General features: G+C 42.1%; 2 protein-coding genes across 4 annotated transcripts in view; one reads left to right on the forward strand and one right to left on the reverse strand.

The window, feature by feature from the left end:
- Positions 1–22,078, reverse strand: part of LOC309337153 (uncharacterized protein C3orf49) — a 503,307-nt gene that overhangs the window by 253,008 nt on the left and 228,221 nt on the right. The window lies entirely within an intron of this gene.
- Positions 1–22,078, forward strand: part of PRICKLE2 (prickle planar cell polarity protein 2) — a 266,815-nt gene that overhangs the window by 200,008 nt on the left and 44,729 nt on the right. For both annotated transcript variants that reach the window (XM_081852494.1, XM_081852495.1), the window contains one exon: positions 8,751–8,864. In XM_081852494.1, the coding sequence (XP_081708620.1) occupies positions 8,751–8,864 (114 nt within the window). The remainder of the gene's footprint in view (positions 1–8,750; positions 8,865–22,078) is intronic.

Raw genomic sequence — 22,078 nt, forward strand, 5'->3', positions numbered from 1 at the left:
GCTATTAAACAAACTGATTCTGCATTCTCCCATTATATATATGTATAATATTTCAACAACAACAATAATAAACATGCTTTTAGGGGCCAGTCCTGGACCCAGGTGGCAACTCCCAATCTCCTAGGGGTCATCATTAGTCCTCTGTCTCTTGCCCTGAGTAACAGACAGGAGAGTGGCATAATAGTGTCACATACGCAACCATTCATGTGAGCAATTATGGATAATTGGACTTGTGTCCTGTCTAGATTTGGATAATGTGTGTCAATTACTGGCCCATCTAGATGTGTCACTAAAGAGCAATGATTTTATTGCTGTAATTGAAATCATTGAGGGTGTCTTTTCTTTGCTCGGTCTGGGAGCAGGTTTCAGGTTCATTGCATTCTGTCCTGGGTTCCAAGCTCCCAGCAAACTCTAGTTCTCCCTTTGTTTGGAGAAACAGGGAAATGGGAGTCACGCATTTCCATATTTATTTATGCAATTATATCATTTACATTCCTCGAGGCTGCCTTTGGCAGCTTGTTGGGGAGGCAGGAAAGTAAAGGCAGCGCTGCTTCATGGGTGAGTGAACAGAGGCGTCACATTCTTTACTCAGGGCAAAAACCTACATAGCTGCAAAATGGCCAACCCTCTGGAAACTTAGCATGTCAGGGGTGGAAACCCTCCTTTAGTTGTGAGAAAGCTCTGAACAAATTCAGTTCTTTTTTAAAAAAATATTTTATTTATAGGTTTTCCGTTATACACTCATATCATTTTCTGTTTTTATACAGTAATTCTTTTCGGCTTCCCACCCAACATTCCATGATGGTTCTTTATACATCTTAATTATACAGTGATACCTCGGGTTAAGGGTAGTGCTGTGGGTTAAACCACAGAGCCTAGGACTTGCCGATCAGAAGGTCGGTGGTTAGAATCCCCGCGACGGGGTGAGCTCCCGTTGCTCAGTCCCTGCTCCTGCCAACCTAGCAGTTCGAAAGCACGTCAAAGTACAAGTAGATAAATAGGTACTGCTCCCGCGGGAAGGTAAACGGCGTTTCCGTGTGCTGCTCTGGTTCGCCAGAAGCGGCTTAGTCATGCTGGCCACATGACCTGGAAACTGTACGCTGACTCCCTCGGCCAATAAAGCAAGATGAGTGCCGCAACCCCAGAGTTGGTCACGATTGGACCTAATGGTCAGGGGTCCCTTTACCTTTACCTCAGGTTAAGGGACGCGGGTGGCGCTGTGGGTTAAATGAATACTCTCCCAGAATACTGACCCCCAGATTCCTTTAAAGGAATACCCTTAAAGGGGAGGGGTAGGTGATGGCCACAACCTCCCCTTCCATAAACCAAACTTTTCCAATTCCTAACCACCAAACCTTACAAAGCTGTGATGATTTGAAACCAAAGAAGGATGCCTGCATAAGCAAACTGTTCAGCTGGAGCAGCATGAGAGAAAATACTTTCAAAATGCTGAAGCATGTTTAGAGACAGTTTTCATCTAAACAATAAGCGCTTGCATTTTTGCAAACAGGCCTAGCCAAAGGGTGGAAAAGAGGGGGAGAGAGAGGGGGAAAGTCTGTGAATTTTCATGACATACTAGGTCAAGGTAGTTGAGTGTCCATTTTTTTAATTTACTTACAGTTTGATGCTGGCAGATGCCTTTTGTCAGAGAAATAACTGAATCCCTAGAGTACCTGCAGGCTTTAAAGAAATACCTCCCAGGATTTTTAGTCATCCCTAAGGAACATGCATAGCTATGACTTTAAAAACTGAGGTACTTTGAAATTCGAGGGGAGGAGAAAAAGAACAGAGAGAAATACTAAATGAGGCTGATGAGGAACTTGAATGTATTGTGGGCTAATGCAATTATTTCCCTCGATTCCTTTGAATAAAGTTGGCTGAACTTGAAAGAGAATCTTCCTCTTGTTTCATTTTACAAGGCTTCCCCTCCACCACCACTTTTTCTTTCTTTATGCTTGAAGGAACTGTTAATTTCCAACATACTTATTACCTTCTTGCCGGCGATGTCTCTGTGTTACGTCACGTTATTTCAACTGCCCTTCTTTATAGAAAAAAAATGAGAAATTCATATTTGGAAAAAGATTGAGAGATCAATAATATTTGGGGCAGGGGAGCGGAGCTTGCAGAGTGTGTGACTGGCCTATGAAAGGCGTTGTTTGTGAAATATTCTCCCAAGATCTTATTTGATGCAAGACTAGACCTGCTTTAGCAATTTTTACCAACATTCACATTATGTCACTGTACCTAACTCTAGGTATTTGCACCTGATGATGACCATTGCAGATTACATCATAGAGGCACTTTTAAATACAATGGCCAGCTTTAATGGATTATGGAAGGGCCTTAGTTCATGGGTAGAGTGCATGCAAAAGATTCCAACTTTAACCCCCTGGCACCTCAAGTTCAAGGGGTCAGATAGCAGGTGATGAAAAGACCCTGGAGAAGTGGTGCTAGTCAGAGTAGGGAATCCAGAACTAGATGGGTACATTGTGACTGTGTTCACATGTCACTCTAAGCCATGGTTTAGAGCATGGGTAGGCAAACTAAGGCCCGGGGGCCAGATCTGGCCCAATCACCACCTAAATCCGGCCTGCAGACGGTCCAGGAATTAGCATTTTTTTTACATGAATAGAATCATAGAATCATAGAATCATAGAGTTGGAAGAGACCACAAGGGCCATCGAGTCCAACCCCCTGCCAAGCAGGAAACACCATCAGAGCACTCCTGACATATGGTTGTCAAGCCTCTGCTTAAAGACCTCCAAAGAAGGAGACTCCACCACACTCCTTGGCAGCAAATTCCACTGTCAAACAGCTCTTACTGTCAGGAAGTTCTTCCTAATGTTTAGGTGGAATCTTCTTTCTTGTAGTTTGGATCCATTGCTCCGTGTCCGCTTCTCTGGAGCAGCAGAAAACAACCTTTCTCCCTCCTCTATGTGACATCCTTTTATATATTTGAACATGGCTATCATATCACCCCTTAACCTCCCCTTCTCCAGGCTAAACATGCCCAGCTCCCTTAGCCGTTCCTCATAAGGCATTGTTTCCAGGCCTTTGACCATTTTGGTTGCCCTCCTCTGGACACGTTCCAGTTTGTCAGTGTCCTTCTTGAACTGTGGTGCCCAGAACTGGACACAGTACTCCAGGTGAGGTCTGACCAGAGCAGAATACAGTGGCACTATTACCTCCCTTGATCTAGATGCTATACTCCTATTGATGCTGCCCAGAATTGCAGAATTAATGGTTAGTTCCAACAAGTCAGAATAGAATGTGTCCTTTTATTTATTTCAGAATAGAATGTGTCCTTTTATTTAAAATGCATCTCTGGGTTATTTGTGGGGCCCGCCTGGTGTTTTTACATGAGTAGAACGTGTCCTTTTATTTAAAACGCATCTCTGGGTTATTTGTGGGGCATAGGAATTCGTTCATTATTTTTTTCCAAAATCTAGTCAAGGTCTGAGGGACAGTGGTCAGCCCCCTGCTGAAAAAGTTTGCTGACCCCAGCTCTAAGCCATGGTTTAGAGTGAGGTGCACAAGCTGCAGAGAGCCTCAGCTTCCCCTCTTCCCACACAGCTTTTTGCTTTTGATTCACCACATTGTAGTAACTAGTCTGTAGTTAACTTCAAATAAGTCAGCTTTGAAGAACATGATTAGGAGGCTGACTTGTTGGAACTAACCATTATTTAGTGTCAATCAAAATTCCAGGTGTGAACAGCACCACAAACTGTGGTTAACTAAAAGTGGAAACAAAATATTCTGAGCTCCTGTGTCTGTCTGCAGTTGTGGGCTGGATGAAGGCGAATAAACTTGAGTTTAAACAATGGTAGGAGAGAGGCCCTCTGGATGAATGGCTCTCATGTCATTTACCTGAACTGGATGGAGTTGCAGTCATTGGTATAAACTTTTTCAGGACAGACTATTTTCTGTCCAGGGACTAAGCTAACTGTGGTGCCAATGGGATATACCCCCACCCCAAAGCAAATAAAGTGGTACCTCTGGTTACGTACTTAATTCGTTCCAGAGGTCTGTTCTTAACCTGAAACTGTTCTTAACCTGAAGCACCACTTTAGCTAATGGGGCCTTCTGCTGCCGCCGCGCCACCGGAGCACGATTTCTGTTCTCTTCCTGAAGCAAAGTTCTTAACCTGAGGTACTATTTCTGGGTTAGCGGAGTCTGTAACCTGAAGTGTATGTAACCTGAAGCATATGTAACATGAGGTACCACTGTACTCTTTTGGAAGAGGGATTTTCTTAGGAACTGCAGCTGGGCGAGAAAGGGTTAATTTCGTCATCTACTCCTGCCCTGATCCCATTAGTTATCAGCTGCTCCCCCCCCCCCACAGCTGATGCAATTTGCATATATATTTTTTAAAAACCTGCTTGTTACATACACAAAGACAAATTTAACATTGTGTGTACTTTGGCCCTGAGGAACCATTTATTTCCCAGGCTTGCTTTCTCTGCTCCCCCACAATTCCATCTTGTCAGCCTTCTGTGTTTTGAAACGGAATTGCTGTCAGATGTTGAAATCCTCCTTCCACAAACTTGAATGAATTTCAGACTGAGCAGAATGGGAGCATCAGGCAAATCCATCTTCCTTCTGAGTCCCCTCTAGACACATCCCACTAGGCTGCCGCCTTCCTTATAAGCAGTTGCTGTGACGCAGCCTACCGCATTGTGCCAACGTAGCAAGGATGGCGTGTTTTGTAATGAGACACTGGTACTAAGTGTGTCCTATAATAGGAATGCTGTGTAAAGGCACAGAAAGTCTTGTTCTCCAGTCCTGAGTAATCCCCCCCCCTTCACTGATTTCAACAGTGCTTTCTTCCAATTGCATTTAGGAATAGAACCTAACAGTTTATTTACGCAAACCCTGGCTTTTCAGGCCCTAGTCTGACACTCTAACCACTGCACCAAACTGCCTATCTACTGCCTCTCAGTAAGGTTTCTGATAGGTTTATAACCAAGGCTTCCTTTGTGGCCTTGTGTACCTGCACCAATAACTGTAGAAGGAAGATTCCTCCTTGTTGGTTCTCCTGGACCTCACATTTGTTTTTGATACCACGAGTCATGGTACCCCTTCCGGACTGGCTGGCTGGATTGGGGTTGAGAACTCCTATTCTGTTTTTGGGTATAGTCTAGCCTAGAGGGCAGGTACCAGAAGAATCTAGTGCTCAGGGACAACTATTTATCTTGTTGGTCTTTGGCTGTAAACAGAACAAATTAAAAGGCTGCTTGAATTAATCAGTACATTTTGCTCTATTCAGCCTGGAGCTGTTTCGCCAGTTTTAATTTATTTAAAAGATTATTCTGTACATGTTTTTCTTTATAATCCATTGTTAAGACAAGCAGATGGTAAAGAAGGGAGATGGAAAGGGTTAGCGGGCATTACTATCACTGAGAGAAGCATACACCATCAAGGATTTAAACGCATTTTGGAAGTGGAAGTGCAGTGGAGAGGTGGTGAAATGTGCCCATACTTTCTAGGTGAGGATACTGAATCCCGAAGGTGACGTATCACCTGTGGGAGCAACTGCATATCATTGAGGTGGATGTGCTCTGGGATTCTCTCTTGGCTGGTGCCCAGTTTTACAGCCCAAGGAGAGCATGCATTGATTTTGAAGGATGGTAAAAGCGAAAGCTTCTGAAAATCCTTTTAATGATGACATTCACGATTTGCCTGCAGAGCAAGGAGTTGAAATCACCTGGGCAGAATCCGAAGGAGTCAGTGCTTTCTTTGGGGTTTACCTGAATGGCGTCTTTCTTGGATCTGATCCAAATCTCCTTAACAGTCCCTGGTTCGTTTCAGGTGACGAGGTGCAGGTCAGGACCTGCTGTCTCAGTTTTGGGTTGGTTTTAGTTTCCCAAAGTCATTTGCCCATCCCTGCAGAGCTATTTCTTTAATCTGATGGGAGATAGCTCCGACAGACCTCCTGACATGAAATGGAAGACTTCCCAGAGGAAATGCTTGAAAGCATTGTGCTCTGGTTTTTCTTGTGGCACGGCCAGAAAACAAATATCTACGCACACGATAACCTGATTGCTATTTAGACTTGTTATCTCCTCCTGTCTGTGCTCTGGGTCTTTACAGCTTATTACCTTGGGGACAAGCGTGACATAATTTGGCAGCCAGTCAAGAATAAATTACTTGTGGATTCACACAGTTTCAAGGGCGTCCTGGGCACAGATGCTCAATAGCAGAAAATCAGCAGTGCTGTATCTACAGAGCACAGAGACAGTTAGCTATCGACAGGGGCATTTGATTGTTAAATGCAGACATTCAGAAATCAACTGATGATTGTGGTGGAGAAAAGGAGTAATCGGAGACCTGGCTTGAGATTTCAACCACCCAAGTTACAGTCTGCTCAGGCGAGCTTTGGTTCGGTTAGTCTTCCTAAACTTGGCTGTATCGCCTTCCTTCGCGTTCAGCTTAATGAACTGCATGTTCAGGAACCAGGTGAAGGATGCGTTATAAATGCAAAGTAAGTGGTGCTGAGATCTTATTTGTAATCATTTAGTTGGTGGCTTTTAAGACTTCTGGTTAGAGATTCCTTGGCTGAACAAATTGGTTGCTCATAATATAGAGTGGGGGCATAGTCGTGGATTCATTGCATAAACTTTCTTTGCAGCTCTGGGCTTCATTCAAAGCATCTCTTTCTGTGATGCGTGCAAATGATGCAATGGGGTTGGGCATGTAAAATAAACACTGGAGCTTCAATGTGAGTGCATTATGTGGCTGCTTTCAGGCTGGCGTAGATAACGGAGAGCTATCCTGTAGTATGAGCTGTCTCTCCTTCCTGTTACTGTGTTGGGGTGATAGTTCTGAGAAACCTAATTTCTACTTTCCCCCGGGTAAAATCTAAGATGGTAGGGACACGTTACAGCCTCATCCCATTCCCATACACATTTGCTTAGAACTGCTTAGTGCAAGGATTGTTGTGATCCCATGCATACCATTCACTTCCCTGTAAGGTTTGTTTTGATTAATTTGCTTAAATTATATCCCACTGCACACTCAAAAACTAAAAAGGCCCTCAACAGGCAACAACAGTTAAAAAGCAATCAGATGTCTTCTATGTAAAAGCTGTCCATTAAAAGTTGTTGTTCTTTAAACCCCAACATAAATAACAATTACAAGTTCATAGCAGAGGATTGCAATAAAGCAACATTTAAGACCGGAATAAAATTGACATTTATAAATGTTTGCTGGAGCAGCATTACCTCCTAAAACCCAAGCAAGCTCTTCTAGGGAAGGGAGTATTGCACCAAGGGCACCTCCATCGAAATGCCAGGCCTCTCATTCCACATCACCCAGTGCTGGAGTTTAGAGAGCAGGCCTTCTTCTGATGGCTTTATGAGCAAAGAGAGGCTCATAGGACAATGAAGCGTTTTCTGAAGTGCTTTGGGCTAAAACATTCCTGGTGCAGGTGTGGAGACTCTCAATGTGTCAATGGTGAGCCCCTTGCTAGGAGGGACCATAGCTTCGTGGTAGAAACCGTGGTTTGCATGCAGACAGTCCCAGGTTCTTTCTCTGGCACCCCCAATTAATTAAAGGAACATACAGCAAATGATGTGAAAAATCACTGTCTGACACCCCAAAGAGCTGCTGCCCATTGGAATCGGACAGTTGAAGAGGCTCTACAAATCGCACCATTCCTCCAGTGTCGTCATGGGACGTGATGGTGGTGCTTGTGTTTCTGAGGATACGATACCTCCAAAATGGTGTCACATTCTTGCCACACACACACACATGGCAGGGAAGATGTCCTAGCAGCCAGTTGTTATGCTTCAGAAGGAGCAACGTGGCACAGAACCTTTGAAGCAAGCCATCGGGTTGCTTGAGTGACAGGATTTTCCATTGAACGTCAGCTGAGCTCCTCTGAGTGTGGCATGTTCCGGAAAAGAAGGTGGAGAGCAATCCCCAGCTTCCACATTCTGAACCGTGTTCCCTCAGATCAAGTAGACGGGGCTGTTTGTACACAGCGTTACTTGCCACTCGCGTCGGCATGATCACAGAGCGTGATGCTGCGCTGTAGCTGGTCCCCGGGAAGAACTAGGCTGCTTTGTTAGGCCCATAGCTGCAGCGGAAGTGTGTGCCCATCATCAACGCACGTACGAGAAATGGGATCTCTTGGGACCCGGCCTTGTTGGGCACTGCACCTTGTGCTGCACTCTTCATGTTTGTTTTTAATTACACACTCTGAGACTTAAAGGGAGAACCCAGCCTTCCGACAGATTTTATCTGCTGATTATTTTCACAAATTGTTACAGAAAAGGCCTTGGGGGCTGGAGTGTAGGTGGAGGCTCAGTTACCCAGTCATAGATTGGATGCCAAGGGGGAGCGTCTTAACCTACGCTCACAAAGGCAGGTGCTGACAGATCCTCCTAGCCAAGGGAAACATGCTTACATTCTGGAGAGTGACAGAGAAAACGGTAAAGTACGACCTTGGCGGGTTAGCTTTAGACCGAAAACAGACTGCTCTCCCCTCGCCCTCCACCCTCGCTCTTGCTTTGACCCTCTTCCAAACAAATTTCGGTTTCTGTCAGATAAAGAGCGTTTGCCTTTGTCCTAAGGAAAGTTTGTTGCTTTTCTGTTTTGTTTTGGTTTTTTTTAAAAAAATAGCTGCACGTCTTTGGTAATTTTCAGTGCCGCTGCTCAGAGCGTTTGATTTCTCTGTGTCTTGTCAGTCGAAAGCAAAACAAAAACAAAGCCAAGACATTGTACTGCAGTCCCCCTTTTCTAACATTTAGGTTCATCAGTACTACAGCTGCCTCCCAGAAGACAAAGTGCCCTACGTGAACAGCCCAGGGGAGAAAGCCCGTATCAAACAGCTCCTTCACCAGCTGCCGCCACACGACAATGAGGTGAGTCATTTAGAAATAATTGGGGAAACATTGGCTTAGTGCACACCGCAGGGGACTGGACCATCTTTCTGATGTCGCTGTTGCGTGCAGCAATTAGCCAGTTAACCAAGTCTCTGGCAAAGGATTTGTTAAAGGATTGTTTTGCAAAAGCTCTCTGGGTTTTTAAAAATGTTTCCCTCACTTTGCCCCCTCCCCACCACTCTCATGCTGGCTGATGAATTACTTGGCAGAGACCCTGCCCTCTGTACTTGTTCTCAGTAGAATAGAAAGGGAAACAGTCCTCATATTTTATCTGGGAATGCATATTTATGCAATGCCTATTTAGAGTCTAGATGTCCTATTACTTACGTTTATCTCTCCAATATTTCTTGCTTTTGCTTTGACTGAGAATCGTAGTTTCCAACTTTTATTTTCCTGGAAAACACATATTTTGTAGTGAGAGATGTTGATAGTTTTTTATACATAAGAATAATGAAACCTTTTGGGCTCAGACTCACAGATAAACTGGCCTGGCTCTCAGTGTAAATGACATACCCGTAAATTGTAAGTATAGGTACAATAAACGTTTCTCTCTGCACAGAGTTGTTGCTGCTGTAGGTTAAAATATTACTAGATAAAAGAGCACATATTTCTGATGCAGGTGCTAAAATATTAGGTTTTCTGCTTTTGTATTGAATTGAAGAACTGAAACATACAGGCTTTTTATTGCATCTGACTGTGACGTTATATGTGATAGCAAAAAGTAAAATTTTAAATGTTGTCTTTGGGACACATTAAAATGGGTTGCTTGCACCACATCTGCAACTTGCCACTGTGAGGAGCCACTTGCTCAGCCTTTGTCAACCTGGTTCCCCCTAGAAGATTTGGGCTCTCCATCCCTATCCATTGATCATGCTGGCTGGGAATTGTCATAGCTGTCAAGTGTCCCTTATTTGAAGGGACAGTCGCTTATTCCAGCGCCATGTCCCGCTGCTGTCCCTTATTGATAGATGTCCCTTAAATGTCCCTTTAATGATGTCCCGTAAATTTCAAAGGAAGCAGCTCCTCTCCCTCCCTGCCTGCCGGCCAGGGAGGAGGGAGGCTCCAACTGTGTTGCTTGGCTTTGTTGCTCACCCAATAAGAAGTCTAAGAACGACTGGGGAGTGGAGCTTGCATGCCTTGTGTGTGGCTAGTTAATGCAAGCTGAGGGGTTTTTTGAATGCTGGACGCCATTTTGTTGCACGTGCTGCTGCAAACTTTGCAGTGCAAAGCCAGGCCGGGGAGCCAACTTAAGTTGAGGCTGCATAGGCTTTGTGGTGCATATGATTCAGATTCTATTCAGTTGAACCTCTGGTTACAAAGTTGGTTGGACAGTGTTCTCGAAGCTACCAGCATGAGTTTGACCAGACTGCAGGAGGACAGGAAGACTGGAGTGCCTGGAGCAGGTGAGGCTGCAGGTCCCTTATTTTGGCTGCTGGTCCCTTATTTTCAAGGCTGCTGGTCCCTTATTTTCAAATCTGTAAGTTGACAGCTATGGGAATTGTAGTCCTAAAAAATTATCCAGAGAGCACCAGGTTGTTAACCACTGACTTACTAAGCTACATAAGGCATGAAATGCATATCTAACATAACAAGTTTTTTTTTAAAAAAAAATGCAAATGCACCAGTTGGGATTTAACCCTTTCCTCCTCTCCTGCTGTCCTGAAGAAATAGTTCTACTTCTGCATTTTATGTTGTGGCACTCTTAGGGATTGACCCCCCCCCCTTTGGATTCCACAGCAAGCAACTGCTGCCCTGGCCACAACATTTGCTGCTTCACAGAAGAGTATTTAAAACTCACAGCTCTTCCTCTCCACTGGAAAAGGACATGGGGAGCTGTGTTCAGCATATTTTGAGTTAACTAAAGCCATAGAATGGGGCCTTACATCCATGCCAAAAACTTCCAAAGCCAGACACAAAAAAATGGCTTCCTGATACTTAGACACCCGAGAAGTCTCTACTTTGCTCCAGTTGAGCATTGTTTTGAAGACTGACTTAGCTTCTCCTTGTTAAGAATACTAGCAGCACCTAAAGTTGTTTTCAAATGATTACTAAATCGCATGCAAGAGAATGGACACCCATAGAGAAAACTCAGTCCCCAAATCTGCCTTTCAACCTGGTGCCCTCCCATCAGCACCAGCTAGGTGGTGGTTAGAGATAATAGGAGTTGAAGTTCAAAACAACTGGAGGGCACAAAATTGGGGAAGGCTGCTTTCAATCTTTGGACTCACAGCTGTCCATGGAGGTGCAGGTTAATTTTGTGTCCAGGGCAGCTGTCTACCAACTCCATCTGGTATGCAGGTTGAGACCCTACCTGCCCACAGACTGTCTTGCCAGAGTGGTGCATGCTCTAGTTATCTCCCGCTTGGACTACTGCAATGCGCTCTACGTGGGGCTACCTTTGAAGGTGACCCAGAAACTGCAATTAATCCAGAATGTGGCAGCTAGACTGGTGACTGGGAGTGGCAGCCGAGACCATATAACACCAGTCCTGAAAGATCTTCATTGGCTCCCAGTATGTTTCCGAGCACAATTCAAATTGTTGGTGCTGACCTTTAAAGCCCTAAATGGCCTTGGCCCAGTATACCTGAAAGAGCTTCTCCACCCCCATTGTTCTGCCCAGACACTGAGGTCCAGCGCCGAGGGCCTTCTGGTGGTTCCCTCACTGCGAGAAGTGAGGTTACAGGAAACCAGGCAGAGGGCCTTCTCGGTAGTGGCGCCTTCCATGTGGAACGCCCTCCCATCAAATGTCAAGTCAATAAACAACTATTTTACTTTTAAAAGACAACTGAAGGCAGCCCTGTTTAGGGAAGTTTTTAATGTTTGATGCTGTACCGCCTCTCCTCATATGAACTGACCTGGACTCTGTGATCATCATCTGAGAACTTTCTTCATATGGCTCCTCCACAAGAGGCCCAGAGGGTAGCAACATGAGACTTTTCTCTATAACCAGGCCTTTGGCTGATTAAACATTCTATGGCATTTTAAATGTATTTGTGGGAGGGGAAAAAACAAAATAAAAAAATTCCTTCCAGTAGCACCTTAAAGACCAACTGAGTTAGTTCCAGGTATGAGCTTTCGTGTGCATGCACACTTCTTCAGATACACTCAGATCTCAGATACACTCAGATACATTCAGATACAGATTTGTGGGAGGGGAGTCGTTGATTTGATTTTGATTTTTTGTTACGTATTTTGTGGTTTTTTTTTGTTGTAAACCACCTGATGATCTTTGGATGAAGGACAGTATACAAATTCACTAAATAATAATAATAACAATGAGTAGGCCACAATGTAACACTTTTGTTGTGTGGTGAGACATAGTTTTTCTTATCAGGGGGTAATTTTAGGTTCTGAAGAAATTGGAAATTGAGTAGGGAGATGATTTCTCTCAAAACCCAATCCTCACTCAGCTGGACTAAATGAAAATCACCTGTGTTCCAAAGGACCAATTATTCCATTGTTGTATATATATATAATTATTTTTTGCATATTACAGTATTGCAAATCCGGATTGTGTTAATTCCTGTGTTTGCAAATGGACTTGATTCATGGTACTCTTCTTGAACGTCCCATAACTTTGTCAGTGTGTTGGGTTGCCCTGGCTGTGTGATAGTTAGCTGCTAATGTTCGCTAGTACCATGAGCGTGTGAGGTAAAACAAACAAACAAACAAACTTCTGGTAGCCTATCAAATGTACTATGTTATGAAGCTGAGACATGTTTGTTTTCGTTTCAAAAAGCTGTTAACAGAATTGTAAAATCCTGCTGCTGGAAGAGACTCAAAAGACATTAAATACCTCCCTTAGAGTGAGATCCTCCAACTGTAGAATTGGAGTCTAGACTAAGGCCCAGGGACATCAAGCAAAGATGTTCCAAGGCGATAAGTACTCTTGGAATTGAGTTTTAACTCATCAATAGTCTTAAAAGTTGCCAACTACAAATGAGTCCAGAGACAGGCAGGTCTCCCAATAGAGAAAGGGGTGGCTGTAAAATTAGGCAAGGTGTGAAGAAAGCAGATAGAGAGAAGCTTTACTCCTTCATCCAAAAGTGCCTGGCTGTATCCTCAGAGAAAACAATACAATCCATACTTAATTCATGGAATTCACTGCTGCAAGATGTCACAATGGCCACTAGCTGAAGATGGCTTCAGATATATTGATAACAGGATGTTGATCAATGACTACTGATCACAATGGTTATATGCAGCTTCATGGTTGGGGCAATAGCAGTAGAGGGCTGTTGACTTCATGTCCTTTTTGTGGTGTTTATACACTTCTAAAATGAATGCCTTGCAGTGCCTCAAATGTGTGCTCAATTCCAGTCCCCAGTCTTGTTTGAGAACAGTTTTCTCTAAGCTGGTGACCCCCAGAGCAGTGCTAGTTGGGGCTGATAGGAGTTTTGCTCCAAAACATCTGTAGGACGCCAGGTTGGCCTTCATCCCAATCTCACTCTGGTGTTCGAAGTGATTTTCCAGCTGTTTTAACGTGGCTTGAAAATCTTATTCTGTGACCCACCTTGTAGGCCTATTTTGGCCAAAGAAAGACAGATGAAATAAATACAGTCGTACCTTGGAAGCCAAATGGAATCCATTCCCGAAGTCCATTCAACTTCCAAATCATTCGACTTCAAAGGCGCAGCTTCCGATTGCCTGCAGGAGCTTCCTGCAGCCAATCGGAAGCTGCGAAAGCCCTGCTGGACGTTCAGGTTCCAAAAGAATGTTTACAAACTGCAACACTCACTTCCGGGTTTGTGGTGTTCAGGAACCAAAACGTTCAACTGCTAAGGCGTTCGTCAACCAAGTTACAACTGTAATCATCTTGCATATTTTTACCCTGATATAAGGTTTTGTCTTTTTAAAGAAGTGTGGTATGCCCCTTATTGCTGTTTTAGCATAGAGCAGGGAATGCTTTTTTTTTTTTTAATATTTATTCAAGGTTTTTCAAATACAATATAAATGAACAAACAAAAGTGTTACATGTCATCACATATTTTCTTAATTCCTTTAGACTTCCCCGCATCTCCCGCTCCTGCGTTCCAAGTTATAAGCATTAAACCAGCAATTTATCCCCTTGTCTCCATTCTTTCTATCAGGTTTTCCATTATTATCTCTCAAATTTTAGAAACAATTTGTTTCAATCCTTAAAAGGAAAATTTAGTTTTAGCTTAATCATTATCTAAAAGTTTGTTTTTTCTTAAATTTAACTTATCTTCATACAACACTTCATCTATTTAAGTGGTGCCAAGTTAATTGTAATCAAGCATCCTATTTAGCATTCATACAATTTACAATATTTTTGCAAATAAATCTTAATTTTTTTCCAGTCTTCTTCTATCGTCTCTTCTCCCAGGTCTCGGATTCTGCCGGTCATCTCCGCTAGTTCCATGTAGTCTATCAGTTGCATCTGCCATTCTTCCAGTGTGGGTAGATCTTGAGTTTTCCAGTACTTAGCAACGAGTATCCTTGCTGCTGTTGTTGCATACATAAAAAATGTTCGGTCCTTCTTTAACACCCCTTGGCCGACAATACCCAAAAGGAAGGCCTCTGGTTTCTTAGAGAAGGTATACTTATATACCTTTTTCAGTTCATTATATATCATTTCCCAGAAAGCCTTCACTCTAGGGCAAGTCCACCAAAGGTGAAAGAACGTTCCTTCACTTTCCTTACATTTCCAGCATTTATTATCAGACAAGTGGTATATTTTTGCCAGTTTGACTGGGGTCATGTACCATCTATATATCATTTTCATTACATTTTCTTTCAAAGCATTACATGCAGTGAAGTTCAGCCCAGTAGTCCACAACCTTTCCCAGTCCTCAAACATAATATTATGCCCAATGTCTTGTGCCCACTTTATCATGGCCGATTTAACCAATTCATCTTGTGTGTTCCATTTTAACAGCAGGTTATACATTCTTGAAAGTACCTTAGTCTTAGGCTCTAACAATTCTGTTTCTAGCTTCGATTTTTCCACCTGGAATCCTAACTTTTTATCAAGTTTGAAAACTTCTTTAATCTGAGCGTAATGTAACCAATCTCGGACTTTGTCTTTCATTTTCTCCAAACTCTGCAATTTCCAATTATCTCCATCCTTTTCTAGTATTTCCCAATACTTCGGCCATTTGGCCTCCATATTGAGTCTTTTTCGGGCCTTAGCTTCCAATGGTGAAAGCCACCTTGGAGTTTTGTTTTCCAATAAGTCTTTATATTTTGTCCAGACATTAAACACTGCTTTTCTGACAATATGGTTCTTGAAAACCTTATGAATCTTGACCTTGTCATACCATAAGTATGCATGCCAACCAAAAGCATTGTTAAAACCTTCCAAATCTAATACGTCAGTGTTTTCAAGAAGCAGCCAATCCTTTAACCAGCAGAAAGCTGCTGATTCATAATACAACCTTAAGTCTGGCAGGGCAAAGCCCCCTCTTTCTTTCGTATCAGTTAGTATCTTAAACTTTATTCTGGGCTTTTTGCCCTGCCAGACAAATTTGGAAATATCTCTCTGCCACTTCCGGAAACATTCTGTTTTGTCCACAATCTGTAATGTTTGAAACAAAAACAGCATTTTTGGCAATACATTCATCTTTATAGCAGCAATACGGCCTAACAAGGAAAGTTTCAATCTTGTCCAACTTTCTAAGTCTCTCTTAATTTCTGACCAACATTTCTCATAATTGTCCCTAAATAAACTCAGATTTTTTGCTGTTATGTTTACCCCTAGGTATTTTACTTTTTTAACCACGTTTAACTCTGTTTCCTTCTGAAACCGTTCTGACTCTGTATCTGTCAAGTTTTTTTCCAATACCTTAGTTTTCTGCTTGTTCAATTTAAATCCCGCCACCCGGCCAAACTCTTGAATCAATTGTAATACTCTTTTCGTACTAGATTCTGGCTCCTGCAGGGTCAAGACTAGGTCATCTGCAAAAGCTTTAAGTTTGTATTGTTTCGCTCTGACCTGAATTCCTTCCACCAACCGGTCCCCTCTAATCATATTCAAGAGCACCTCCAGAACCGAAATAAATAACAATGGGGAAATAGGACAGCCTTGTCGTGTTCCTTTTTCAATTTTGAACTCTTCTGTAATCACATTGTTAACTATCAATTTAGCCTTTTGTTCTGAATAGATTGCGTCAATGCCATTTTCAAAACCCCGTCCCACTCCCATCCCTTCTAGGTTTTCCTTCATAAATTTCCAGGAAATATTATCAAAGGCCTTCTCCGCATCTATAAAAATCAGCACTGCTTTTGTATTGATATTTGTTTGCAAAAGCTCCAAAATGTCAATAATGTTCCTTGTGTTAGCAAACAAATGTCTACCTGGGAGAAAGCCTGCCTGGTCCTTATGAATTACTTCATTTAGAACTTTTTTAAATCTACTTGCTAAAATGTCTGCAAATATTTTGTAATCCACATTTAAGAGAGAGATGGGACGGTAGTTCTTAAGTTGTGTCTTTTCAGTTTCCAATTTTTGTATTAATGTGATAAACGCTTCTTTCCACGATTCCGGAGCCTTCTTCCCCTCCAAAATTTCATTGCTAACCTCCATCAGTGGTTGTATCAAATAATCTTTCAATGTCTTATAATACTTGGAGGTAAGCCCATCTGGCCCTGGAGATTTGCCCAATTGCATGTTCTGAATGGCTTGTTCGATCTCTTGTCGTGTTATTTTACAATTCAGGATTGATCTATTTTCTTGTGACAATTTTGATAGTCCATTCTTTTTCAAAAATTGTTTTATCTCATCCTCATCTTGTGGCCCTTGAGTATATAGTTTTTTGAAGTATCTCTGGAAGCACTTTCTAATATCCGCAGGGTTCTGAATGTTCCTTCCTTCAATCTCTAAGTTTGTAACTGTATTTAATTTTTGTGTTTTGTTTTTTTTATAAATATTTATTAAGGTTTTTAAATATAAATGCACACATAATAAACAATCTTACTTCTTTTACAACAATTTCAACACTTCTTTGGACTCTCTCACGTCTCCCGCTCCCATTTACATCGTTAAAAATTTTTTCCAAACAAATTATCAACTTGTTTACAATCTCATGTCCACTCATTCAAATATAATCTAGCACTTCTTCCAAAAAATTTTTATATTTTCTTTAGTCTCACTTATCATCAAATTTAAATCTAGTTTAGTGGTGGCCAATTTTTTATAATCTAGCATCCTTCTTAACATTCAACCAAATTACAATGTTTTTGTAGATACATCTTACATTTCTCCCAGTCTTCCTCCATCTTCTCTTCTCCCAGATCACGGATTCTGCCGGTCATCTCGGCCAGTTGCATATAGTCCATCAGCTGCATCTGCCACTCTTCCAGTGTGGGTAGATCTTGAGTTTTCCAGTTTTTTGCAATAAGAATCCTTGCTGCCGTTGTTGCATACATAAAAAATGTTCGATCCTTCTTTAACACCTTCTGGCCGACAATACCCAGAAGGAAGGCCTCTGGTTTCTTTGTGAAGGTATACTTAAATACCTTTTTCAGCTCATTATATATCATTTCCCAGAAGGCCTTCACCTTAGGGCATGTCCACCAGAGGTGAAAGAATGTTCCTTCATTTTCTCTGCATTTCCAACATTTATTATCAGACGAATGGTATATTTTGGCAAGTTTAACTGGGGTCATGTACCATCTATATATCATTTTCATTACATTTTCCTTCAGAGCATTACATGCGGTGAAGTTCAGCCCAGTGGTCCACAACCTTTCCCAGTCCTCAAACATAATGTTATGCCCAATGTCCTGTGCCCATTTTATCATAGCCGATTTAACCATTTCGTCTTGTGTATTCCATTTTAGCAGCAAGTTATACATTCTAGATAGTACCTTGGTCTTTGGTTCTAACAATTCTGTTTCTAACTTCGATTTCTCCACCTGGAACCCTAACTTTTTGAATTTTTGTCTCTTCTTCAACTGCCATGCTAGCAGTTTCCCACATTTATTCGCCGATTCAAATGTTCTTTGTTTCATTTGTTTAACTTTCCACTCTGTTTCCTGGTTTATCAATTTAGAATATTGTGCTTGATAGAGTTTAATTTCTCTCAGAATCGGCTGTGACTTCGGATTTAATCTTAACTTCTTCTCTAATTCTTTAATTTTCTCCAAAATCTTATCTTTTTTCTCATTTTGTATCCTTTTCTTTACAGCATTCTGTTGTATCAGGAACCCCCTCATCACGGCCTTACTTGCGTCCCAGATGATTCTTTTTTCCACCGTAGTATTCAAATTTATCTCAAAGTAATCCTTCAAAGCTTTTTGGGCCTTCTTGATGATCTCCTGATCTCTAAACAAATTGTCATTCATCTTCCATCTAAAGGAGCCGGTTGGTAGTAGTGTCATATCCATCTTTACTGCGTTATGGTCGGAGCAAGTCTTTGGGCAGATTTCCACCTTTCTGGTTTTAGGTGCCAGACCTCTAGAAATCCAAATTTGGTCGATTCTTGTCCATGTCAGTTGGGCTTCAGAAAAGAATGTTCCCTCTCTTCCCAAGGGGTTCTTTGTGAGCAGGGAATGCTTTTTAAAACTCTCTGTTCCAAAGAGCTTACTTTCTAGACATAAACAAACTCCCTGGTTAGGGGGCATGGCTGGGTTTTCCCCTTCCCTTTGAGTAATTCTGCCTTTTAATTATTCTTTATTTTCATATCTTTGCTTTGTGTGAGTCTACAGGCTACTCTTAAGCTACACTCATGTTAGGAGCATCACTTTAGCTGGTCCATAATATTTAACTGAGAAAATAATTTATTCCTGCTCTGAAATAAGGTGATCATTTAAGGAGAGAGTCCTGTTTGATGATATATTTTTATAATGCCATTAGTATATTGTCAGCTTTATATTTTATCCCTTTCCTAAAATGGGATTTGCCTTTTTCAGGGCTGGCATATCCTGGATCAATGTTTCATTGAGCTATTCACTATGCCCCCAAGATTTACTTGTTTGTTTATTTAAAAGCATTTATATACCACTTAATATTTCAAAAACTAACTTATCCAGTTCCTGGCCAGCCACTACCATCTCAGACTGCCCAAAGTTAGGATTTTTTGACTCAATGTGCTGAGTTTACATTGGGTTGTATTTGACATATTCATGCCACCTCGGACATAGATTTTTGGAGCTCTTCACAATCTCTTCCTCTTATCTCATGTTCAGGGGTTTTTGATGAGGGACATTTATCAAAAGCTTTTGAAACCCCAAGATCCCAAGGGGTCCACAATACAGAGCATTACACAATCCAGTGTCTGACCGAAGCCTCCTTTATTGAGCTTCTGCGAGAGAGAGAGAGAAGTTCATACCATCTAATGCCCAGAGGAAAGAGAAAGCATTTCTAGAACACAGTGGCCCATAACTACGTAAAAAAAATCCAAATTCTCTGGAAAGAAAGATGCTTAATTTCTTTGGGAGATGGATACTTACAGAATATCTGTATTCCATTTGTGCAGAGATTTGCTTCTGTAGAAGTTCTGTAGAACTCAGAAGCACTTGATTGAACAAAAAAGAATAAGCCCTTTAAAATAAGTCCTTTAAAATCTTTCTATCTCTGCCCGGGAATCAGTTAAGAGATCCATCCCCACAATTGTTCTTGGGACAATTGTTCTTGTTAATATTAGGAAATGATTTTTGATCTCCAGTCTGAGTTTAGAAATGCTCTCTTCCCTTTAGAATATTAATCCTTAACCATATTAATGTATTTGGTAATTTTCAAGAAGAAAAGTCCTGGCTGGAGCAGATGTAGCTCTCTTTCTACCCCTGCTTATAATTTTTTAACAGCTAATTTACAGGTCTGGCAGAACTAGTGCAGCAAATTAGCTCCTCCTACCTCACCTTTAAAGGGACGTGGGTGGCGCTGTGGATTAAACCACAGAGCCTAGGACTTGCAGATCAGAAGGTCGGCGGTTCGAATCCCTGCAATGGGGTGAGCTCCCGTTGCTCAGTCCCTGCTCCTGCCAAACTAGCAGTTTGAAAGCATGAAGTGCAAGTGGGAAGGTAAACGGCATTTCTGTGCACTGCTCTGGTTCGCCAGAAGTGGCTTAGTCATGCTGGCCACATGACCTGGAAGCTGTACGCCGGCTCCCTTGGCCAATAAAGATGAGCACCGCAACCCCAGAGTCGGCCACGACTGGACCTAATGGTCAGGGGTCCCTTTACCTTTTACGTCACCTATAATCTTTTGATTGTCCACTCTGGCTTCTTTAATCCAGATAGAATACAGGAATACAAAAATCAGGAAGCAGGATCAGAGACTTCTATAAGAACAGAAAGTATATGACAGGAAGAGAGATCCAGCAGGCTTTGGAAAACACAGCTTACTCTTGAGTTCATATATACCAAGTCTTACATTTTATCTCCCAAACAAACATCACAACCCAGGAGTCTTTAACTCCCCTGGAAAATATAATTTATTCTGCTGATCCATTGGGCAAGGGTATCATTTCTTTAATTTACAGCTCATTAACCAATTTTTCTTGCAAACCTTTAAACTCCACTGGGAGAGAGATTTGAATGATACTCTAAACGAGCCTTCCTGGAACAGAATCTGGCAGAAATTCCCTTTTCAGTTTTATTCAGCTAAACTTAGGGAAAATGCACAAGAGCTAACTCATAGATGGTATTTGCATCCTGTACTACTTAATAAAATCAATTGCACTCTCCCAAGAACTGGCTGGAGAAACTGTTAAAATGTAGCTTCATTTTTCCACATGTGGTGGACTTGTCAAAAGCTTGGTATATTTTCGGATAACTTTTTTTGTGAAATGAGTATGAAAACTAAACAACAGGTACATCTCAACCTCACCATTGCTTTATTAACGTATATTTGAAGGAGATTATGAAGCATTATCATTATACAATATACAATTAATAACAGCTGCTTGCTTGATGTTGCCAGTGACTCAAGAACCCTAAATGTTATCTGAAGTGTGGCTGAGTCAATTCTGGGACGTGGCACTGTTGGACAAACTGACTGGAAAACTAGGTGAACAAAGAATAATCAAATCAAGAGATGCTTTCCAAAACACATGGTTCGACTTTATTTCGTATGCTTGTACAAAAGAGCATTTCTATCGACTACGAGTGACTCGCAGCAAGCTATGGACAAATGCACATCTTTTAGCATATTGGGTCATGAGTCAACAGTGTGATGCAGCAGCAAACAAAGCAATGCTATTCTAGGCTGCATCAACAAAAGTATAGTGTCCAGGTTGAGGGAAGTAGTAGTACCACTCTATTCTGCCTTGCTCAGACAACACCTGGAATACTGTGTCCAGTTCTGGGCACCAGAAGGATGTTGACAAGCTGGAACATGTGCAGTGGAGGGCAACCAAGATAATCCAGGGTCTGGAAACCAAGCCATATGAGGAACGGTTGAAGGAGATGGGTATGTTTAGCCTGCAAAAGAGGAGACTGAGAAGAGATATGACAACCATCGTCAAATATCTTAAGGGCTGTGACATGGAAGATGGAGCAAGCTTCTTTTCTCCTGCTTTGGAGGGCAGGACTCAAGACAACAATGGCTTTAAGTTACAAGAAAAGTGATTCCAACTAAACACCAGGAAGAACTTTCTGACAGGGGAATGGACTCCCTCAGGAGGTGGTGGACTCTCCTTCCTTGGAAGTTTTTAGCAGAGGTTGGACAGCCAATCTGTCATGGATGCTTAGTTAGTATTCCTGCATCGCAGCGGGTTGGACTAGATCAGGTTCCTCAACCTCGGCCCTCCAGATGTTTTTGGCCTACAACTCCCATGATCCCTAGCCAGCAGGACCAGTGGTCAAGGATGATGGGAATTGTAGTCTCAAAACATCTGGAGGGCCAAGGCTGAGGAAGCCTGGACTAGATGACCCTTGGGTCCCTTCCAGCTCTATGATTCTAGTAGGATGACTTTCAAACTATAGTTTTTCTATGTCTCTCATATGAATCTGTTCTTCCATGTGGGGTGTGGGAAGAGTTTATTGAATGTTCTGTATAATACCTGTAAAAGATAAATACACCGTTTTTTTAAAGTGCAGGGTGTGGCATTGCCAAATTGCAAAATGCAGCCAAGTATATACATAACCCTCTGGAAGGCTTACAAGCCAAGGGCATGAGGACAACAGCAATCCTGTGTATCTGGAGTTCAGAGGTCCATTGCCCCCTGAAGATGAATGTTTCTTGTAGCATCTTTGGTTGACAGGAATGGCTTCCCTGAGTGAAGCTGGTG

The sequence above is a fragment of the Podarcis erhardii genome (assembly GCF_964252035.2).
Source record: "Podarcis erhardii genome assembly, chromosome: 2".
NCBI classification, from domain to species: Eukaryota; Metazoa; Chordata; class Lepidosauria; order Squamata; family Lacertidae; genus Podarcis; species Podarcis erhardii.